The following is a 20901-nucleotide window of genomic DNA, read 5'->3' as shown; positions in this document are numbered from 1 at the left end:
GCACAGCACGAGATTCATGTAGCTAATAAGACTTTAAACTACCTAATAACAACAAATTTCTTTACATTTTTTATTCTTTCCTGATCCCAGCGTGGTGAGCATATTTTGTTGTTGTTTATAAGTCATTTGTGGTTTACGTTAAGGTTAATTGAGATCGCTGTGGATAATTAGCGTCCAAACGCCAAATGTGACGCAGTTGTTATTTAACTACGATTGTAGGCTTATTTAGTTGTATTGAAAAGGCGAAAGTGTTTTAAAGATGTCTAATAGTGTATTTTGAGATATTTAAGGCTTAAGTTTAACGATTTCCTGAACTGATACAGTAACCTAAGTGAAGTAACTTGTGTTAATTCTGTAATCTGATTTATGTTGTTTATTTTGTTACAGTTTGACCACATACACACATATGTACAGAAACAAAACAAGCCTACAACGATGTATAACAAAGAGACTTCAATACAAAGTCTGTAAATTGTGAGTTCTGCACAAAGGAATTAAAAGGAAAGAAACAACAACTATTCTAATGTTATCTTTGTCGGTAACAGTGGCCATTTAAGGAGGACCATTCCAAACAGGCTTTGCAAAGTATTGTTTTGCCTGTGCGGACTCTACCAAGCGTTTTCCCTGTTTTCATTGCCTTGTTTTTGTTATTTCCACGGTTTTGGTTCATAGTCATAGTTTTGCCTTGTTTTTTTGCCATAGTTTTGCCTAGCTTCATTGCCATAGTTTTTGCCTAGTTTCTTAGCCTTGTTCATTTGTTACTTTGGACTGCTCTCTTGGATTTTGACCTTCTGTCTTCTTATTTTGGATCTCACTTTTGTCTTGCCCTATGTATTACTGTTTGTTTGGAGATTGACCCTGCCTGTCTTGACTACGTTGTGTTTAATAAAGCTCGCACTTGGATCTATCACGCTTCTCAAGAGTCCCGTTACAGCTCTGCATGCTTTTAAATCCCTTTTACGGTACTTTAATGTCATCCATCGTCTGATCGGTGTGCGCAGTGCAACTTCAAGTCACACACACCCTCTGACTACATAACTAAGTGCTGTTCAGTGCAGCATGTAGGCTATGTGTCGCAAAAATCAGTCTGTGCGTTCAAATTTTCCTCAGTAGAATGCATGCATGGATTTTGCATGGGTTTGAGTCCGTTTACAAACCTGTTGTCTATTGAGAACATTTTAATGACATGATTTTCCTCCAAATTCATTTAATAACATCAGTCGAGTTTTTGAAATAACTTCCTTTTTCGATCTGACGTGGTTTCACATCACAGAATGAGCCAAAATCATTATTTTATACAGTATTCTATAAATTGCATTTATAGCATTGCATAGTTTATTCATTAAAAAAAAAAAAAAGTTTTTCCCTCTCTCTCTCAATGCATAAGATTTTCTGACAAATTAAGATTTTTTTTTTTTTTTGTCAAAGATTTTTAGTCATAATTTATTTTATAATAAATTCTTATACCTTTCTAAACATTTATAGTTAGACCTCCTGCATGTTAACAGGCCATGCTGCAGTTTTCTGTAAAATATATTGATTATTATTAACAATAATTATTGTTTTGTTTAATGTTTTTATTTAGTAATAACAATACTCAGAATTAGTCATATTGATAAAAACAACATTTTGGCCAAATTGTGCAGCCCTACACACGGGCACAACAAACTCAGTGTTCTTAATATGTTTTGGTAAATAAAGTCTGAAAACATTTCTTGTTACAGTTGAGATTTTGTTGTTACGATTCAGATTTTGGAATTTACTTAATATTGCTTCTCAGAATAGTCTCTCAAAATGAAGTCTTGTTACACATTAAAGCTGTTTTTAAATTATTTGAAATGAAAGAATGACAGAGAGATTAATGTGAAGTTGTGGTAGAAATGGAATCCAAACAATATCTTTCCGGAGCTAAAAAAAAAAAAGGATTTTTTTTTTTTTTTTGACTACTATATACATAATGTTTATTGCTGTGGTACTTGTTTTTGTTTTTGTTTTTACATACAGTGATGCCCATGATCACAGACAGACTTGTCATATAAGGAAAAACTGAGCCACATTTAGCATGTTACGTAAAAAAAAAAATTACAGACCCGGATCCAATGTAATGCAATGCAAATTTTTTATGTTTTTCATGTGATCATCAATCAATTCTTAAAAACAAGCAGACTTTATTTATGAATATTAAGCCTATATGTTTATTTAGTTAATGTTCTGTTTATTTTGTATAGTTTTTGTGTATACTTCATTTCTACTTTATTTATTTGTGTTTCATGTGTGTCGATTTACTCAAACTTACTTGCACTCTTATTTTTTATTTTATTTTTTAAATATTTTTACATTTGTTTGGTAAATGTGTAACAATTAATACACATTCACACTTAAGTATTGAAATAGTCATTTTATGTGCTTTCTCCTCACTCAAAGTTCAAATTTCTATGACAGTTTTTTACACTAGTGGGCCCATTTTTATTATCTTGTCTAGGGCCCCACAAACATACAGGCTGGCACTGGGTGCATGCGTCTGAAGGTAGGACCAAATTATATTTAGTTCAGCAGATCAATAGCTTTCTTGACAACATGAAAAGGGCTTCATAAGCCTAATATTGAGGTGTTCTTTTAAAAGTTGTTAAAAGTTGTTTTTGATATCTTGCACTGTGGCGATGAGAAAGGCTACCTTTGACAAGCTTGACAGAGCAAGTTATTTTTATTTTTTATGGCACCTTTGAGATTTGGAACTATAAATATCAATGTTATGATATGATGTTATGAAAAGGTGTAGTTTATTTGATTATGTTATGATAAAGAAGTCTAGTTTCTAGTTAGAAAACTTATAGTTGCTTTAACCCTCTGAAACTGAGTTTTCTTTTTTTCTGTTGTTTCTTTGGACTCAAACTCACTGACTTTGTTCAATATAAGTACTTCTTTTATTATAGTAGTACTATTTTTTTTTTTTTTTTCTTCGAACTCACAGTCACACTTTACAAAAATGACTTTGCTCTAATAAAATGATAAATCTGTCATTATGCTTTGTTATAAAGATAACATTAGAATAGTTGTTGTTTCTTTCCTTTTAATTCCTTTGTTCACAATTTACAGACTTTGTAGGTCTTTTGTTTTGTTTTGTTTTGTTTCTGTACATATGTGTGTATGTGGTCAAACTGTAACAAAATAAACAACATAAATCAGATTACAGAATTAACACAAGTTACTTCACTTAAGTTACTGTATCACGTAATAAATTCAGGAAATCGTTAAACTTAAGCCTTAAATATCTCAAAATACACTATTAGACATCTTTAAAACACTTTCGCTTTTTCAATACAACTAAATAAGCCTACAATCGTAGTTAAATAACAACTGCGTCACATTTGCCGTTTAGACGCTAATTATCCACAGCGATCTCAATTAACCTTAACGTAAACCATAAATGACTTATAAACAACAACAAAATATGCTCACCACGCTGGGATCAGGAAAGAATCAAAAATGTCAAGAAATTTGTTGTTATTAGGTAGTTTAAAGTCTTATTAGCTACATGAATCTCGTGCTGTGCATCGTCTCTCTTCCTGGTGAATGATTCAGAATCATATACGCTCTAAAGCATCGCATTCTTAAAGGGGCAGAACCCAACATCCCGGGCCCCAAAGACCCTCAGAGGTCTTTCAAAGCCAAAAGGGGTAATGTCCTGTAAGAAAGTCACTTAACTGTCTTTGTTAATCAGATTGGCTTCCAGTAGGCAGATTTTATTTACAGGGCGGTTGAAAACTCCTGCTTGCATTTTCACTTCTACAGTACGCACAAGCCCATCTGCTCCTGGATAAACTTGAGTAATCAGCCCTAACGGCCAGTGATTTCTTGGTGTATTCTCATGCGTAACAAGCACAAGATCTCCTACTTGAAGATTCCGTTTTAGATGTAACCATTTCTGTCGTTGTTGCAAGGCAGGTAGATACTCTTTGAGCCATCGTGACCAGAAGTCATCCGCCAAGTATTGGACCTGACGCCATCTGCGTCGGTACAGATCTTGCTTCACGAAAGCTCCTGGAGGTAGAGATGGTCCAGAACGAAGCAACAACAAATGGTTTGGTGTAAGTGGTAGAGGGTCTGATGGATCGTCTGAGAGCTTAGTGATTGGTCTGCCGTTGACAATTGACTCAACACAACAAAACAATGTCACTAATCCTTCATCATCTGGTGTCTGCTGCGACAAGACTGCGTTCAAAACAGAACGAACGGTGCGAATTTGTCGCTCCCAAACGCCTCCCATATATGAAGCAGCAGGTGGGTTGAAGATCCAATTTACGTTGTTTTGTAGTAAGTAATCTGAAATCTTCCGTTGATTCCAGTCATTTAAGGCCTTCCGCAACTCTCGTAGTCCTCCGACGAAATTAGTCCCGTTATCTGATCTTATCTCAGAGGGTGGGCCTCTCCTGGAGATAAATCTTTGTAAAGTGTTGATAAAGGAATCTGTGTCGAGAGTGTGCGCTACTTCTAGATGGATAGCTCTCGTAGTGAGACATGTGAACAAGCATCCATACCTCTTTAACTCAGTACGTCCCTTCTTAATCAAGAATGGGCCAAAGTAGTCTATGCCCACACGAGTGAATGGAGGTTCTCCTGGTATCACTCTAGAATCAGGCAAGTCTGCCATTAGCTGATCCTGGGGTTTAGCTCTTAGCTTGCGACACTGCAGACATGATTTAAGAGCTCGATTAATGATAACTCGTCCTTTCAGAATCCAGTAACGTTGGCGAATTTCCGCAAGTACTCTTTCTGGACCTGCATGACCCAAGATAAGATGGTAGTGACTAATGATCAGCTTGGTAATATGATGATCACTAGGTAAGATCACTGGATGTTTAGCTTCAAAGGGAATTGGAGCCTTTGTTAATCTGCCTCCTACACGAAGGAGTTGGGTAGTTTCTTCCTCGAAGGGTTTGAGCTTGAGTAGAGAATTGGATTTGGTTCGAGTGGATCCAAAAGATTTGACTTGTACATATTTGAAAATAGCTATTTCTGCTTGTTGGATCTCTTCGACAGTGATGGGGTCAGAAAGACGTGTACTCGATTTCTTGCATAACAATCCCTTTACACGTAACAGGATAGCTGCAGCTCTTTTCAAGCGATGCCAACTAGAGTACTTCTCCAGTAGTCGGTCTACTGCATTCTTCGACACTTCACTTGCACTGATGATGTTAGTCGCATAGACCTCTTTTGTTCGTTTGATCTCTGCTCCCTCTGGTAAGCTATTTAAAACAGGTTGAACAGGCCAGTGCTCCTCTTCAAGCTGAAGAAAATGTGGGCCAGAAATCCATCGATCACTTGACAAGATCTCTCCCATAGTCATTCCGCGAGATACTTCATCCGCCGGATTAGAAGCAGAATCAACATACCTCCACTGAGATGGTTCTGAACGTTCATGTATCTTTGAGACTCGATTAGCAATGAAAGTCTGGAAACGACAACTCTTGTTGTTGATGTACTGAAGAACGATGGTACTATCTGTCCAGAAGAAAGTCTTGTCAATTGGAATTTCCAAGTTGCGCTTGATTTGTTGGTCCAACTCTGTAGCTACTACTGCTGCTAGTAACTCAAGACGCGGTATGCTAACCGACTTGATAGGTGCGAGTCTGGCTTTCGACATCACTAACCTACAGGTGTTTCCCATTCTGATGTACGAAACTGCTCCGTATGCCATCTCTGAGGCATCAGAAAAGTGATGGACTTGGGTCTCCAACAACTGACTAATGGATGTTGGTCTGAGACATCTTGGGATTGTCAATGCAGATAGTAGAGGCAAATCATCTAGCCATCTGCGCCACTGTGCTGCTATTTCTGATGGAACTTCTTCATCCCAGTCAACTTCCAAGCGGCACAACTCTTGAAAAATTATCTTTGCTTTAAGCACGAATGGACTAGCGAATCCTAAAGGATCATAGATGGAACTGGTAGTGCTCAACACTCCTCTCTTTGTTGCTGGTTTGTCTATCGACTTGACTTCGAATGTGAAACAATCTCTTTCCACATCCCAGAGGACTCCTAACGTTGATTCGAATGGTAAATCCTCTTGGTCAAGATTAACCTCACGTAGTGACTTCGCCCAGTCTTCCACTGGTATTGATCTCATCACTTCTTTTGAATTGCTCAACCATTTGGTTAATCTAAAGCCTCCTCTGCAGAGCAGATCTCGAAGCTCAGAAGCAAGTTTGATGGCAACCTTCTCATTTGATACTGATTTGAGACAGTCGTCTACGTAGAAATTCTGCTTTACTGTTTTCACAGTGTCATCTGAGAAGTTTCCTTGGTTGTCCTCAGCAACTCGTTGCAGAGCGAAATTGGCAGCACTTGGACTCCAGACACCTCCAAAAAGGTGAGCTGTCATGCGATAATGCTTGGGTGGTTTGTCAGGATCGTCATCTTCCCACCACAGGAAGCGCAGCATGTCTCTTTCATCTGATGGCACTCGGACTTGATAAAACATACTCTCGATGTCCGCATTCAGAGCAATAGGTTCTTGCCTAAACTTAAGAAGAACTCCTAGTAGCTTATTGGTAAGATCTGGGCCTTGGTGAATGTGATCATTCAACGAGGTACCTTGGTACCGTGCTGCACAATCAAAGACAATACGAACCTTCTCAGGCTTACGTGGATGTAGCACTGGATGATGTGGCAGGTACCACACGCGACCATCTTCTCGATTAATGTCAACAACCTCTTCTGCATATCCTTTCTGCAAAGAGTCTCTGATACCTTCTGTATACTTCTGTAGCAAAGTCGGGTCTTTCTTTAATCTTTTTCCTAGAAGGTCTAATCGATGTTCTGCCATTGTGTAATTACTGGGTATTTGTGGTGGATGTTCCTTGAATGGAATTGGCAATGTGTAGTGACCATCCTTTTTGACTGCTTGCTTATTCCATAGATCCAGAACTTGCTGGTCGACTTTAGACAACAGATCGTCATTCACATGCATCGGATCATCCAATTTCCAAAATCTTTCAACTGCTTGTTGTAGAGAATGATCAGCCTGAATGAAATTAGCTGAAACAGCTGTAGAACCATCGCCTACTGGTCCATGGAGTGTCCACCCAAGGCCAGTAAGAATTGCATAGGGTTCGCCGGGTTCACCACAACGTGTGTCTCTCGGAGCAAGTATGTCGGGTTGATCTAGACCAATCAACAAATGAACCTCATCAGCTAGATCCACGTCTGCTAAGCTGATTTCATCCGCAACTTCTTGCAGGTGTGGCCACTGGAATACCTCTTGCTGTGTGACCAGGTTATCCAAACTTATGTTTAGATGATCTCTACAGAGCACTCCCTTCATGAGATATGAATTCTTCCGTTGAGCATCCTCAACTCGCAAATCCACTGCTAAAGTGACTACATTGAGATTTTTGGTCTCCATGGTGTTCAGCTTGATATTCACTTTACGTGACTCCAACTTAAGTGCATGAACTAGTTTCTTAGAAGCAAATGTCCCGTTGGAACCGTTATCAAGCAGAGCGAAGACATTCATGGAGAATCGATTGTGTCTGTCTGAAACAACTACTGGTAAGATGGGTAGTGCAATCTTTCTTTGACTGGTTTCATTGCACCTTCTGGTAGCATGAGCTTGAATAGCTTGTGGCGAGTCTGTAACTGGCTCTTCATCAGTAGCTCTGCTAGTAGACTGATTGCTGTTGTTGTTGGAAGTTACAATAGCAGAATGTAACCAACTGTTATGTTTTTTGCCACATCCAGGCACCTTGCATACCCAGCTGCGAGTACAGACAGCACTGCGATGTCCTCTCATAAAACAGTTCAGGCAGAGTTGCTTTCGTTGAACGAAGATCAAACGCTCTGGGACAGACAGAGCCCTGAAAGCTTGACACTGATTTAGAAAGTGTCCCTCAGCGCACTTTGGGCATTTAAATCTAAATGCTGGCTTTGATGCAGATGATGTTGTCGATTCTTTAGCCGTTGACTCTGTTGCAAAGGTCTGCCTTTTCTTATCGAGACTCGACTTTGTACTTAACTTGGAACTCGCTGGAGAGTTTCGACTGATCGAACTAAGAAGATTCCCAAAGATAGGATCTGCTCGCTTAGCAGCTTCTGATTCAACAAGACTGACTACGTCATCCAACTTTGGCAAACGACCAGACTTGACTATCTCATAATTAACAGTAAGCCACCTTTTCTTTATGTCTTCGGGAAGTTTCTCCACGATCTGTAGCAAAGTGCGTCCACCATTTAACTCATCCTCACACTTCATCGCCTTTAAAGTGTCTCGACAGCTACACAAAATGTCTGCGAAACTTTGCAACTGTTTGTTGTCCTTGATATCCTTGTAATTGAGCACCTTATCAACCCATGCCTGGGATATTGCATATGGATTACCAAAGCGCCGCTTTAAGATGGCCATAGCTTCTGCATAACCCTGACTAGAATTGGGATTGTACAAACAATGTGAAATGGCATCTCTGGCTTGGCCGACTGTGTACTGATGCAATCGAGTGAGTTTCTCTTGATCTGGCACAGTTTCTTTATCTATCACTGAGGAGAACAGTCTCATAAACTGCCAATATTTCAAGGGTTCTCCGTCAAACTTGATGATGTCCACAGGTGGTAGGTGCATAGAGTCTATATTCGATTGATACTGTTGCTTTGACAATTCTAACAGTTGACACAATGAAGTCTCATTCACTGTTGAAAGTGATGAACGAAAATTAAGAGATGGGTTACCTGAGACAGGAGTTGAAGTATCTTTGCTCATCAACTCTAACTCAACCTTTCGACGACTTTCTTCCACCTCTGCATCCTTCAGTTTCAGTAGATCTTTCATTTCGTCCATTTCACACTGAGCATGCTGAAGCTGCAACTTAAACTCTGCTCGCAGGTGCTCTTCCTGTTGAGAAATGAGCCTGGAGAACTCCTCCTTTTCTCTCTGTCTTAATTCGTTTAAGTCTTGAAGTTGAGTAGTCAACTGATTCACTGAAAGCATTGATATTTCCTCTTGGAAATTAGGCACATCTACATTCAAATCCTCAACTGATGGTTTAAATTCGTCAAGCCAGCTCAAAGCTGTGTGCTGAAAGTCTTGAACATCACGCAGGACTGATGTCAAATAGCCTTTAGAAGCATCCAAGTCATCATCATCCTCTAATGTTTTATGGTACATGTCATGAACTTCACTAAATCGAACTACTGCTTCATCTAGTGCAGCCAGCTTCATTTCTACTTCTTTAGGCTGGTTACAGTTCATGGCTGTTGTTATCTGAGTCATCAAGCGTGTTACCGCAGCTTTTGCGCCTCCTCGTTGACGCTTGAGATTTTGTTTATGATCTTCAGGCATTGCACTTAGCACTGAGTCTTCATCCATGTTGTTACTATTTTTCTTTAACTGTAGATCATCTTCTTTACTTTATCCCGTGTTTGACTTAATGTTACCGACAAAGATAACATTAGAATAGTTGTTGTTTCTTTCCTTTTAATTCCTTTGTGCAGAACTCACAATTTACAGACTTTGTATTGAAGTCTCTTTGTTATACATCGTTGTAGGCTTGTTTTGTTTCTGTACATATGTGTGTATGTGGTCAAACTGTAACAAAATAAACAACATAAATCAGATTACAGAATTAACACAAGTTACTTCACTTAAGTTACTGTATCACGTAATAAATTCAGGAAATCGTTAAACTTAAGCCTTAAATATCTCAAAATACACTATTAGACATCTTTAAAACACTTTCGCTTTTTCAATACAACTAAATAAGCCTACAATCGTAGTTAAATAACAACTGCGTCACATTTGCCGTTTAGACGCTAATTATCCACAGCGATCTCAATTAACCTTAACGTAAACCATAAATGACTTATAAACAACAACAAAATATGCTCACCACGCTGGGATCAGGAAAGAATCAAAAATGTCAAGAAATTTGTTGTTATTAGGTAGTTTAAAGTCTTATTAGCTACATGAATCTCGTGCTGTGCATCGTCTCTCTTCCTGGTGAATGATTCAGAATCATATACGCTCTAAAGCATCGCATTCTTAAAGGGGCAGAACCCAACAGCTATATTATCACCAAATATTGGATTCAATCTTTTTGTCAAATTGTTTCTTTCATTTAGGACTGGTTTTGTGTTTCTATTTACATCCGATTTATTGTAGGCCTCATTTTTCTGAGAGAAGGTACCTCGTTTTTTTCAGAGTGAAAAAAATATTTTTTGGTTTCTCACACTAGTGTGCTTTAATGTTTAATCAGGAAATTTGCTTTTAAATGCTTTTATTTTGTACAAAATTGCACAAAGTCACACTCATCAAAAATGGCCAGTCATTGAAACTGAATTGGGAAGATCTTTATTTTAAAGTTATTTTATTTTCTGAAAAGGGGCACAAAGTAACACTTATGCTGTTCCTGTTAAATCTGACCATTGTGACATACAAGAAAGAACACATTAAGATTATTTACATTATAACATTTCATGGAACAACAAACCAATATGTTCTATTTTAGTTATATATATCACTGTCAAACAGAGACAATATTATGAAACAACAAGCTGAATCTCTCTCTGTGCTAAAGCATTTATTTGTAAACTTTCGTCTACTCTGTGAGAACATGAAAGCCTTAAAACAGGCTAAAGACAAGGCAGTTTGAGCATGTGAGTGTGTGAGAGGTTTATCACAGAGAGAGTTATCAAAAAAGCATATTGCATGCAGTTCAAGGTAGGATAAAATAGTTATAACACTCACAATAGTGAATATGCTCCTGAACATTAGTTGTTTCTCTTACTTATTTTCATTCTTTCTCATTCACTTTCAATGGCCGGCCATTTTTGACAAGTGTGATTTTCTGCAATTTTGTACAGTTATGGCTACTTTTGGATAAATGAGGCCTACGATTAATCGGATGCAAATAGAAACACAAAACCAGTCCTAAATGAAAGAAAAACAACTTTGATAACTTATCACGTTGTGGATATTTGGAGAGAAACTTTCCCTCAAACTAAACAATACTTGGTTAAAGGTTCTGGTCATCCCAAACGTCTTCCATTTAAGGATTATGGAGGCCACTGTGTTCTTAGGAACCTTAAGTGCAGCAGAAATTTTTTTGTAACCTTGGCCAGATCTGTGCCTTGCCACAATTCTGTCTCTGAGCTCTTCAGGCAGTTCCTTTGACCTCATGATTCTCATTTGCTCTGACATGCACTGTGAGCTGTAAGGTCTTATATAGACAGGTGTGTGGCTTTCCTAATCAAGTCCAGTCAGTATAATCAAACACAGCTGGACTCAAATGAAGGTGTAGAACCATCTCAAGGATGATCAGAAGAAATGGACAGCACCTGAGTTAAATATATGAGTGTCACAGCAAAGGGTCTGAATACTTAGGACCATGTGATATTTCAGTTTTTCTTTTTTAATAAATCTGCAAAAATGTCAACAATTCTGTGTTTTTCTGTCAATATGGGGTGCTGTGTGTACAATAATGAGGAAAAAAAATGAACTTAAATGATTTTAGCAAATGGTTGCAATATAACAAAGAGTGAAAAATTTAAGGGGGTCTGAATACTTTCCGTACCCACTGTATGTGCAGGAAAATGAAAGAGCCAATTTTTTAAATAGTTGTATTTCTCCTAGTCCTTTATCTGATCACTTTTACATGTCTGTTGAGGTTGCCACTGCACAGAGCACTGTTAAGCACTCTATTTGGAGATTTAGTAGTAAACTTTTACAGGATCACAATTTTGTGCACTCTTTCACACTTATTTTTGGGAGAGTTGGAGAGAGAGAAAATTGCAATATAAGTTTCTAAGTCAGTGGTGGTACACTGGCAAGGCACATGTTAAACTCTTTTGCCAAAGATATTCTAAAAGCATCCTGGAGAGTAAGATGAGACCGCTTGAACAAGACATCCTTCACATTGATAACTAAGAAGATGGTGTTGATGTTGCTGAAGTTTTGGAATGGAATAAGTTTCTTTTATGGAATATTCTTGAAGAAAGGGGCCAAGAGACACTTATCCGTGCTTTTTTCAAATTGGCTTTTGATTTCTTATGCTAAAGTACATCAAGGCCTTTTTTAGCTGGCAGAGGCATACGGCAAGGTCGTGGCCTCTCAGGTATCTTATATGCTATAGTTATTGAACCACTGCTGGTAGTTTTGAGATGACAACTAAGTGGGATTTCGACAATTTGCTCTGTATCTAGTAGTGGGGTAGTAACAGTTAGACTCAGTGCATTTGCTGATGATGTCACAGTGGTGATAAGGTCAGATGAGGTTTATCAGAAGGCCTCTTCCTCTAGAATAAATAGGCAGAAGAGTGTAACCTTTCTGTTGGGTGAATGGGAAGATGGAGGCCCTCCAAAACTTCCCTAGTACTGCTCTTGTACATTTCAGGGGTTTAAAATGTTGGGAGTGTTTCTGTAGGTAGATCATTATATGTTGAAAAACTTTACGTTTACTTTATTCCAAAGAACATATCCCATGGGTATCTTTTGGTTTGGCTCTTCTCAGAACATTTGGTGAGTTTCTCCTTGACAGACACTTGTTCTTGATGCCTTTGCATAATGGGTCTTTTATACCTGCTGTACAATTTTACGCCTCTGTTTTAGATTCTTGCACTGTCCAGACAAGAGCATGACCATTTTGGTTTGAATGAGCCACTGTTTTATAATTATTTTCTAGGTGGCAGTGATTGCAAGTTTAACACCATTGTGGAACAATTTATTGATTAATGGTCTGACCAAAGTTGTACATTTAATTGATGCTACTTCTAGAAAATTTCCTCTAGAGGAAATTTGTGGTCAGCTAGGGTTCAGATCAGTAAGGATAGTGGAGCAGTTTATTGATGGGTTGAAGGCTGCATTTTCATCTCAGTTGCTCCAGTTTTTTAATTGTTTTCTGTCTGGTGGTCCTATACAATGTTTTTTTCCCAAGTTATTTGTATCTCCTAGAATTTGTATAGAAGGTGATCAAGAAGGGAAGCTACCGAAATCTAAAGGTGCTACGTCTGTAACTTGCGTAAAGTTTGTGTGTGTTAGTGTCACGAATTGAGAGACGTGAAGACGTACGGGTTCATGTGCAAACTGTTTATTAGATACAACGAGCTAAACAGACAGGCTTAAGGGTAGTTACCGGCAGACAGGAATTGAGGAGGCAGAGCAAAAGAGTAGTCAAAGTCCGTGCGGTGGTCGGGCGAGGAGAAAACAGAGTCCGAGGGGCAAGGCAAAGTCAATACTCCAAACACGAGCAAAGATCGACAACGATAAATCCAGAGGATGAAAACAAGGCACGAGAACACCAATGAACACGCTAGGTTGACGGCTATACATTGAAACAATGATCCGTACCCAACAATCAAACACAAAGAGGCTTTATACACTGAAAACTAGGTCAGAGGGTGGAGGCTTGTAATGAAACACCATGATAACTGACGAGCGGGGCGGAGACATGAGTTCATGAAAATAAGTCCGGACCTGAAAACAGAAGTAAATACACAGGAGTTCAGAGTTCAGAGTTAGCTGAGAAGTCCACTTGGGCGGAGCAGACGGCAGAGATGCCCACCGGGGCGGAGCAGACGGCGGAGACGCCCACCGGGGCGGAGCAGGCGGCGGAGAAGCCCACCGGGGCGGAGCAGGCGGCGGAGAACTCCTCCTGGGCGGAGCAGGAAGTGGTGACGGCCACTTGGGTGGACCTGGCGGAGGAAAAGCCCACCAGGGTGGAACAGGCAGCGGAGAAGCCCACCGGGGCGGAGCAGGCGGCGGAGACTTCCTCCAGAGCGACACAGATGGCGGAGACGCCAACCAGGGTGGAGCAGACGGTGGGGACGTCCTCTTGAGTGGATCAGGCGGAGGAAAAGCCCACCAGGGCGGAACAGGCGGCGAAGATGTCCAACAGGGCGGAGCGGACGGCGGAGACGCCCACCTGGATGACGGAGGTGAAGGAGACATCCACCAGAGCGGAGCAGGCAGCGGAGATGCCCACTCGAGCGGAGCAGGCAGCGGAGATGCCCACTCGAGCGGAGCAGGCAGCGGAGATGCCCACCAGGGCGAACCAGGCTGCGGAGACGCCCACTTGAGCGGACCAGACGGCGGAGACGCCCACCAGGGTGGACCAGACGGCAGAACTGCACAGAAGAGCAGAGAGACATTAAGGGTCTGACCGGACCGACTTGGAGGCGGTACAGCCATCAGCGGAACCCCTGGGGATTCCATGACCAACGTCAACATCCCCGGGAGTCGTGCAGCCACTGATAGGCCCTCCATAGTCGGGTCCGGACAGTACAAAAGCCCTGAGGCTTGGGGAACTGGGTCTGAGGGTTGTGCAACCACCAGCGGGACCACTGGAGAGTTATCTGACCTCTCCGGAGGATGTGCAGCCACTGGCAGAACCTCAGGAGTCGAGACCAACGTTTCTGATGGTTCCTCAGACCGTGATTCGGGGCTAGGACCCGACAGGTACGGACTGGGAACCGTGAGGACTTCTGACAGCTCTCCTGGCTGTGAAACCGGGACCGACAGGACATAACACGGCTCCTCGGACCGTGATTTGGGGCTTGGACCCGACAGATGCGGACTGGAAACCGCAAGGATTTCTGACAGCTCTCCTGGCTGTGAAACCGGGACCGACAACGCTTTATACAGCTTGCCACACTGTGAGGCGGGACTAGGACCCGTTATTGGCAGATTAGAGACCGGGTTTGCTGAGAGCAGCTCTCCAGGCTGCACAACAGGAACTGACTGGACCTGGCCTGGCTGTACGGAGTCAGGATGCAGTAGGCTGGGTAAATCCTCCCACATAGCAGACGGAGTCTCGCGATCGACCGCCATTTTGGGCTGAACTTCGCGATCGGCGGCCATTTTGCGATCGGCGGCCATTTTGGATTGCGCCTCGCGATCGGCGGGCATTTTGCGCGAGGGCAGCGTCCGCCGTATTGCCATGCGAGAGCCGAGCCACGGGTCAGATTTGACGCTCGCGGCGCGGTGATTCCTCCGATCATTACCGCGAGCGTGAACGTCCTCATCCACCTCTCCTACGGTGAAATGAGAACCACAATACAACAATACAAAGTCTATTAACTGTTCCAGAGAGCAGTCTGGGTCCTCATCGGGCAGGTCTCGCAGCACTTCAAGGTCCAAACCCGAAAGAAAGTACTGTTTGATCCTCTCCTCACAGACACGCACATGATGAGACACAGTAATGAAATCCGTGACATACTCATCAATGTGGCGTCCGCGCTGAAACAGTGAACATAAAAAAAGTCTCTGGTGCCTGTTTATAATCCTGCCTGCGAGGCATAGAACAGTCTCTGAGTTCCGAAGAAACAAAGCAGTCGCTGAACCCTCATGGACGGATCATTCTGTCACGAATTGAGAGACGTGAAGACGTACGGGTTCATGTGCAAACTGTTTATTAGATACAACGAGCTAAACAGACAGGCTTAAGGGTAGTTACCGGCAGACAGGAATGGAGGAGGCAGAGCAAAAGAGTAGTCAAAGTCCGTGCGGTGGTCGGGCCAGGAGAAAACAGAGTCCGAGGGGCAAGGCAAAGTCAATACTCCAAACACGAGCAAAGATCGACAACGATAAATCCAGAGGATGAAAGCAAGGCACGAGAACACCAATGAACACGCTAGGTTGACGGCTATACATTGAAACAATGATCCGTACCCAACAATCAAACACAAAGAGGCTTTATACACTGAAAACTAGGTCAGAGGGTGGAGACTTGTAATGAAACACCATGATAACTGACGAGCGGGGCGGAGACATGAGTTCATGAAAATAAGTCCGGACCTGAAAACAGAAGTAAATACACAGGAGTTCAGAGTTCAGAGTTAGCTGGGCGCTGGAGTGCCCTCCAGTGGCCTGGGCTGGCACATCCAGCTAATCGTTACAGTTAGTATGTTGTGTGTACATTTTCTTTTTGGTAGTTAGCTTAGAGTACAAACACTAGCTAGCTGTGTTCTGTTTCGTTCATTTCTTTTATTTGGCACCTCTCGTGCTCCCCCTTCCCACCTTCTTTCTTTTGTTTTGTCAATGTTTGGTTGTTTGCCTTTGTAAATACTGTAAATATTGTAGATAATCTGGTCTCACTTTATCAATGAGCACTGTTGCACAATAAATGGTCACTAATATTTGGTCACAGCACTATTGCATACTCACACACACAGTTAAATGTTATTTCCCCATTTACCCCTGGTCCTAACAACTAACAAAAAAAATTAAGGGACATAACATCTTGTGTTTCAGGTACCAGTGGAGTGGATGATGCTCATGTGTTCATCAGTTCTGGTAAAAATGTCCGTCTGCCCTGTAATAATGCTCTTCATGACTGCACATCAACTACATGGACCTATAGCAGACATTCAGCAGCAGTTGAACTGATTACTTTAGGGATAAAGAAGGAAAACGCAGAGAGACATGAGAGACTGAGTCTGGGGTCTGACTGCTCTCTGAACATCAACAACATCATAAAAGAAGATTATGGATTTTACACCTGCCAACAATGGACAGGTGTGAATGGACCAAGACTCAGACCTGATTCACGTGTTTATCTGCATGTTCTTCATGGTAATTTTATGATTATGTGGTCAATTCAAAAAGTGCAAATTCTTCATTTAATCTCTCATGATGATTGAAAAGTGTGTGATTTGTGTGTTATTTTGTATTTCAGTCTCTTCATCATCCTCACAGACTGAGATCAGTGCAGGCAGCTCTGTGACTCTCTACTGTCAGTTGTTTTCATATTCATATACTGGAGTCTCTTGTGATGATTTGATCCGTTCTGAGGGAATTCAGTTGTTCTGGGTGAATCAGGCTGGTGTTAATCTGACAATATCAGACCCTGGATATCAGATATCAGCTCCAGGACACTGTATCATCACTCTGACTACAACACTCCTGAATGAAGATGACAACAGAGAGTGGAGATGTGAAGTTACTCACAGAAATGAAGTCAAGACCTCAGTCACATATACTGTCAAGAGTTCAGGTGAGAAAACAATCTCATCAGCTATTGCTAATGTTGTGTATAGTGTAACTCTATGGACTATTAATATCACTGAAGTAGAACAAACTGAGGAACAAAAGCTTCTTTCAGTCTGACAGAAGAGAAACTCAAAGCACTGCTGCAAACTAATGAACTGCAGTCAAGTGTAACAGTCCAAAACGAGCTGCTGTAAATAATGAAGAAACTGAAACTTGACAACAAAAACTGTATGTTTTTATTATGCAATGTGTTGATCATAGTTAAAATATAACTTCTGCTATGACCATCATAACATTGATTCAAGCTAAAGTTAATGTAGCTGTGAGTGTTGACATAATTTTTTTTTTTTTTTTTTTTTTTTTTGGCAAACAGTATCTGTTGTATTTGCAGTGTGCCATATTTTTCAAGAAAAAAAGTTTAATCAGGGCAAACTTGCATTGTTGAAAGAAACACACTGAGATCACATCGGTGTATAGGTCACATTTTAGTATTACATTCAGAAATAATGTAAAATACTGGCAAATAAAGTGAAACATTAACTCATTTGGCATGAATTGTTAGCAACACTTTATTTTGATGGTCCCTTTTGACCATTCTGTTGATAATAAATAACATTGCACCATTATGTCAACAAACTCTCATTAGAGTATTAGTTACTGTCTGATTAATATCTGCTTTTTATTGTGATGATCTCACAACAGACATTTGACTGACTGTAAGTAACTTTGCGAGTACATGTCAACTTAATCTAACCCTAACCTTACCAGTCTAGTACTGCACTAATGCTCTAGTGAGAGTTAGTAGATATAGGTGCAATTTTATTTAGGGGGCAGCTGTGGCCTAATGGTTAGGGTGTCGGGCTTGTAACCGAAAGGTTGCAGGTTTGAGACCCAGGTCTAGCAGGGATTGGGGTGGTGGTAGTAAATAACCAGTGCTTTTTCAACCCTCAATACCACGACTGAGGTGAGTCTGTTGCTGTGTGTGTGCACTTAGATGGGTTAAATGCAGAGCACAAATTCCATGTCCTTTCCTTTCCTTTATAGTCAACAGAATGTGTTAAAGGGACCATCAAAACGAATCGTTTTCATGAATGAATTGTTAGTCTAGTCGAAAATTAACAAAACAATATTTATTATGTAGAAAAGGCTTCATACTTCTCTTGTGTCCCAATGTCCACTTAAAACATCATAATTCACATACGTAAAACATGTGTTTGGAAAAACAGCACAAATGCTCACACTAAAGATAAACTGAGTAAACAAATCACTTTTCAGTTTAATGATGAAGAGGAATGTCAAGACATTCAAAACGGCAAAGGGTTTATTTTTATTGGTGTACCTCTAAAAAATAAAATAAAATAGTAATAATAATAATAATAATAATAAATTGTACTACTTTTGGAAAATAAAGAAACAAAATGTGCTTGCCTGGAACTTCTTCCTGAAGCATGTCAAAAATTAAATAAATAAATATAACCCAAAACTCAGCAAACACTGAGGTAGGAAAACGCTCCCTACTGTTTTTCCCAAAATAACCACAAGATGAAAGATACATGTTTAATATAACTATGGACTACGTTATCAAGAGCGATGTAGAAATTTTCACCGTGAAGCTTACACTGGTTAACAAATTTCACAGTAAATTATCAAATTTTCAGCAGTAAGGGAAAAAAAGTGTTTTGAAGTGTTCTGTTTTTTAGCACATTATAGTTATATATGATATGAAAACAGTGGAGCCTTTAGATAGGGAGTATATGTTATTTAATAAAAATAGAAGTATATTTTCAGAATGACATAAGTTCTTTCTAAAACATAGTCAGTGGGGCATTTTACCCCACCTACAAATTTAGCTTTTGTTAAAAATCTAATAACATGAAAACTCTGAACACATTTAAGTTTTGTTTCACAGTCCTTAAGGGGGGCGTTTTCCCCCACTCTACCCTATCTACAAACTTATTTATAAACTATATATGAACAGTTTAGATGCAAAAACCTCTAAATCCATTTCTTTCTGGCTACTTTGTATAGGTGTCTATGTAAGTACTGGTAGTTCTGATTGGGCTGAGGCTGGAATTTAGTCAGTTTGAAGTAAAAGTATTTGATGGACGTATAATATGTGTTGAGAGCATTCACTCACAATCATTATGTCATTTTTGACCAAGATGGGTTTTAGCTGGTTTTGCATCTGAACTCTTCATACACACATACTGCTAAATCTAAACGTGCACTGCTAAATTTAAATGTGCTTTTATGCCTTGTCTGGCATGATAGATGTGCTCAGCGCTTTTAGTGACGCATTTTATTCATACAGAATACACCGCCCCCCACTACCCCCTTGAGAATCACACAAGCCGCTAACCCCCCCAACCCACGGTTTAGAAAATTATTTCTCTGACACTTTGAAAACCCCTTTTCTACAGTGTGATGCATCTGAACTAAGTCATGTTTTACAGCTCAAGATAAAACAAGAGCAGTGACTGTGACAGTGATTTCTGTTTCTGTCGCTGCATTTACTGTTTTCCTTCTTGTTGTTCTCTGGCTGATCTGCAGAAAAAGAGCTGGTGAGTTTCAGATTTCCTCCTTTCTAAAAATTAAAAACAGTTTAGATCTCACTTTAAGTCAAAGAACAATCATTTCTATCATTCATTTGAATGGTCTTGTAATCTGAATGCCATTAGCATTGTTAGCATCCAGTGTTTTGCATAAATACTCATAAGGCATTATTATTTTATTATTATTATTTTTTATTTATTTTATTTTTTCCTCAGATAATAAAAGGGGGACTTATGAATCAGTGGTGAGTTCAGTAATGCCAGTGATTTAGATTTGATTTCTGTCTTTAAAGTTCAATAAAGTGTTATTTTTGCAGTTTTAACTGTTTGTTGTCTGAAGGTCAAAGGTGAGAATGAAGATAAAGTGACGTATGAAACAATCAACATGTCCATTCCTGCTGCTGCTAGAGACAATGTGAGTCAACGAAACATTCAACATTCAGTTCACTGTCTGTTCTAGAATGTGATTTACTGAAAGCTGTTGTATTATTGTACATATTACAATGAGATATAATTCTGATCTGTGTTTTAAACGTTGTTCGCTGCACGTTTGCATGTATGTTTAGGAGCAGACAGATGATGTGACTTATTCTGAAGTCTCTTCTTCCAGTAAAAAGCCAGTAAAATCACTCAATGTGAGTAGCAACACATTCCCTTATTCTTCATCACAGCAGCTTCTCTCATCTATATGCTGCTGAAATGTAGTTCTGAATCTCAATCTCAGACAAATGAAGCTCATGCGCTAATAATAATGACATTGATGGAGAAAATCTGTGCTGTTCTTTCAGGATCATAATGATACAGTGACTTACGCTGCCATCAGATGAACAGAAAAATATGATGAACTTTACGCTTCTGTGAACAAGAACAAGAACAAATAAACATTAATGACACAGATCACTGCATGAGCTCATCATATCAGCAGCAGAAATATGCAATAATTATTTTAGTATGTGAACAAACTTTTTTTGTAAAATTTTTGTGAAGAAAAACATTTGTTATTATTAATTATTATTATTATTAAATTATTTTAAAATTAATGCTTTAAAAATTTATTTTATTTTTTTTTTATTTATTTTTTTTTTTACCAAATGGAATAGAAACTACACTGTAAAAAAATCAGTAAAATCTATGGTGAAAAACTGGCAGCTTTGCCAGAATTTTACCATTTAAATAAATAAATAAATAAAAATAAATAAATAAAGAGAGCAACAAATTAGATTTTATTCAATTTTTTGTCTTGAATTTAATGGATTGTTAGAAGATAAAAACTATTTAGTGATCGATAAACAAAGAAAAACACTTTCTTAAAGGGGTTTTGAGTTTGTTTCTGAACAGACAGCAGATCTTTGTGATTCTTGTGATCATTTTTTAAACC

The 20901-nt window shown here is 39.6% G+C and overlaps 2 protein-coding genes across 2 annotated transcripts; one reads left to right on the top strand and one right to left on the bottom strand.

Annotated features, from left to right (window-relative positions):
* Nucleotides 1-3700: 3700 nt before the first annotated feature.
* LOC127160300 (uncharacterized) lies at nt 3701-10044 on the bottom strand. The gene is made up of 2 exons (XM_051102962.1): nt 9879-10044; nt 3701-9577 (listed from the first exon to the last, which is right to left on the bottom strand). Exon 2 carries the CDS (start codon nt 9356-9358, stop codon nt 3701-3703), a length of 5658 nt encoding a protein of 1885 aa, XP_050958919.1. The 5' UTR covers nt 9359-9577; nt 9879-10044.
* Nucleotides 10045-15640: 5596 nt separating this feature from the next.
* LOC127160299 (uncharacterized) lies at nt 15641-20446 on the top strand. Its single transcript, XM_051102961.1, has 8 exons — nt 15641-15693; nt 16211-16554; nt 16658-16975; nt 19425-19532; nt 19740-19768; nt 19864-19938; nt 20090-20158; nt 20312-20446. The coding sequence occupies exons 1-8, from the start codon at nt 15641-15643 to the stop codon at nt 20348-20350; spliced, it is 1035 nt and encodes a 344-aa protein (XP_050958918.1). The 3' UTR covers nt 20351-20446.
* The last annotated feature ends 455 nt before the right edge of the window (nt 20447-20901 follow it).

Source organism: Labeo rohita, unplaced genomic scaffold, assembly GCF_022985175.1.
Source record: "Labeo rohita strain BAU-BD-2019 unplaced genomic scaffold, IGBB_LRoh.1.0 scaffold_320, whole genome shotgun sequence".
Classification (NCBI taxonomy): Eukaryota; Metazoa; Chordata; class Actinopteri; order Cypriniformes; family Cyprinidae; genus Labeo; species Labeo rohita.
The sequence above is the reverse complement of the archived record's forward strand: the minus strand, read 5'-3'. Positions and strand labels throughout refer to the sequence as shown.